The sequence below is a fragment of the Pistacia vera genome, unplaced genomic scaffold (assembly GCF_008641045.1).
Source record: "Pistacia vera cultivar Batoury unplaced genomic scaffold, PisVer_v2 Contig1463, whole genome shotgun sequence".
Taxonomy (NCBI): Eukaryota; Viridiplantae; Streptophyta; class Magnoliopsida; order Sapindales; family Anacardiaceae; genus Pistacia; species Pistacia vera.
The window spans coordinates 104-1,765 of NW_022195536.1; the positions used below are offsets into that span (position 1 = coordinate 104).

The window sequence follows — 1,662 nt, forward strand, 5'->3', positions numbered from 1 at the left end:
TTAAGCAAAGAGAGGGATGGTGTGGGTTGTTTGATTATATAAAAAGTTACAATCAAGCTTTAATGGGTTAAAACCCAGTATTTGTGGACATGGTATGTCCATCCAGCCGAAACAAGTAATTCATAATACTAGAAGCACCTTTCAATTCTTAGCCTCTAGGCACTGGCCTGCGCATGGTTGTCATGCATGAATATGATAAAAATAAACTTTCTATAGCCAATTTTCACTAAGAAGCTCATCCAGGATGCCTTCACTTATGATGTAGAGAATGCATCAACAATTTGAAAAGTTATGTTTTCTCATTGATTAGATCCATTCATCACAAATCCTGCATTTGTAGGTACCTATTGCTGCCTCTGTTACACTCTTCGAAGCTATATACTTGTACAAAGGAAAGAGGGTGATTGCATCAAAGGGAAAAGAAAGTACAAATTGGAAGATACATCAGGTTTTGTTTTACTGTTCCTGTGGGATAGTAGCTGGTATGGTGGGTGGATTACTTGGGCTAGGAGGAGGTTTTATCTTGGGACCACTTTTTCTTGAATTGGGAATTCCCCCTCAGGTATGCATCTACTATTGTCAAGCTTCTTCAATAAACGAAAAAAGGTGATGGAAGGAAATGGTCACCAGAAGACATAGAAAGATAAACATTTTATACTTGCAATAAGTTTCATATCATTTCCAATAGTCAAACATATGTTTCCTATCCCCACCCCCAGTTTTGAATATCACTCAATCTATTGCCATAACCATATGGCGCTTTAGTAGAAGGGTGAATTTAGATTATTACACTTACAACAAAATCTGATATTCAACTTTGTTATTCATATGAAACACACAACAAACTAATAAGTAACAGTTTAGTACCTTGCCATCGTCCAAATCAACTCAAATGGCCACAGTTTAGAGGACATGTTCAACCCTTTCAATCTGCTACATGCTACACCGCACCTCATCCCAACCCGCCTGAAACAGGGACGGGCAAGTGGTGGAGGGGCATAGTGTACACCTTTTTGCAAAAGGATATGAACACCAACTCATAAAATTTGTACATTTTTTGGCAGGTAGCAAGTGCCACATCAACATTTGCAATGGCATTTTCATCCTCAATGTCAGTTGTGCAATATTATCTTCTCAACCGTTTCCCTGTCCCGTATGGTAAGTGATAGCAGTGAAACATAGAAGTAGAATCATTTGCCAGAAGTGAAACTCATATTTAACTATTTCTATTATATAATATATCAAGATTAATCTGGCTCTATATCTACTTGGCTGCAGCTGCTTATTTTGTTTTGGTTGCGACAATAGCTGCCTTCACTGGTCAGCATGTAGTGAGAAAGTTAATTGCATTCCTTGGCAGGACGTCAATAATCATTTTTATACTAGCTTTGACAATCTTTGTGAGTGCCATCAGTTTAGGTAAAAGGTTCTTCAGCTTCTTTGATTTAATTTGAAAGCGCAACTTCAATCAAAGATGTTCAATTTCAAATTTTCTAATCATATATTGCAGGTGGAGTGGGCATCGAAAACATGGTTGAGAAGTTGGAGAATAGAGAATACATGGGATTCGAAAATCTGTGTCACCAATCCTGAATTCTATTGGTATAGTAGTGTGAGCAGACTACGCTCAACTGCATTCAGTTTCATTGTCACCTATTTTGT

At 37.7% G+C, this 1,662-nt stretch overlaps 1 protein-coding gene across 1 annotated transcript; it reads left to right on the plus strand.

Annotated features, from left to right (window-relative positions):
- Positions 1-292: 292 nt before the first annotated feature.
- LOC116123971 (sulfite exporter TauE/SafE family protein 3-like) lies at positions 293-1,656 on the plus strand. Its single transcript, XM_031409686.1, has 4 exons — positions 293-562; positions 1,065-1,158; positions 1,279-1,419; positions 1,511-1,656. Exons 1-4 carry the CDS (start codon positions 485-487, stop codon positions 1,591-1,593), a joined length of 396 nt encoding a protein of 131 aa, XP_031265546.1. The 5' UTR covers positions 293-484; the 3' UTR covers positions 1,594-1,656.
- Positions 1,657-1,662: the final 6 nt, after the last annotated feature.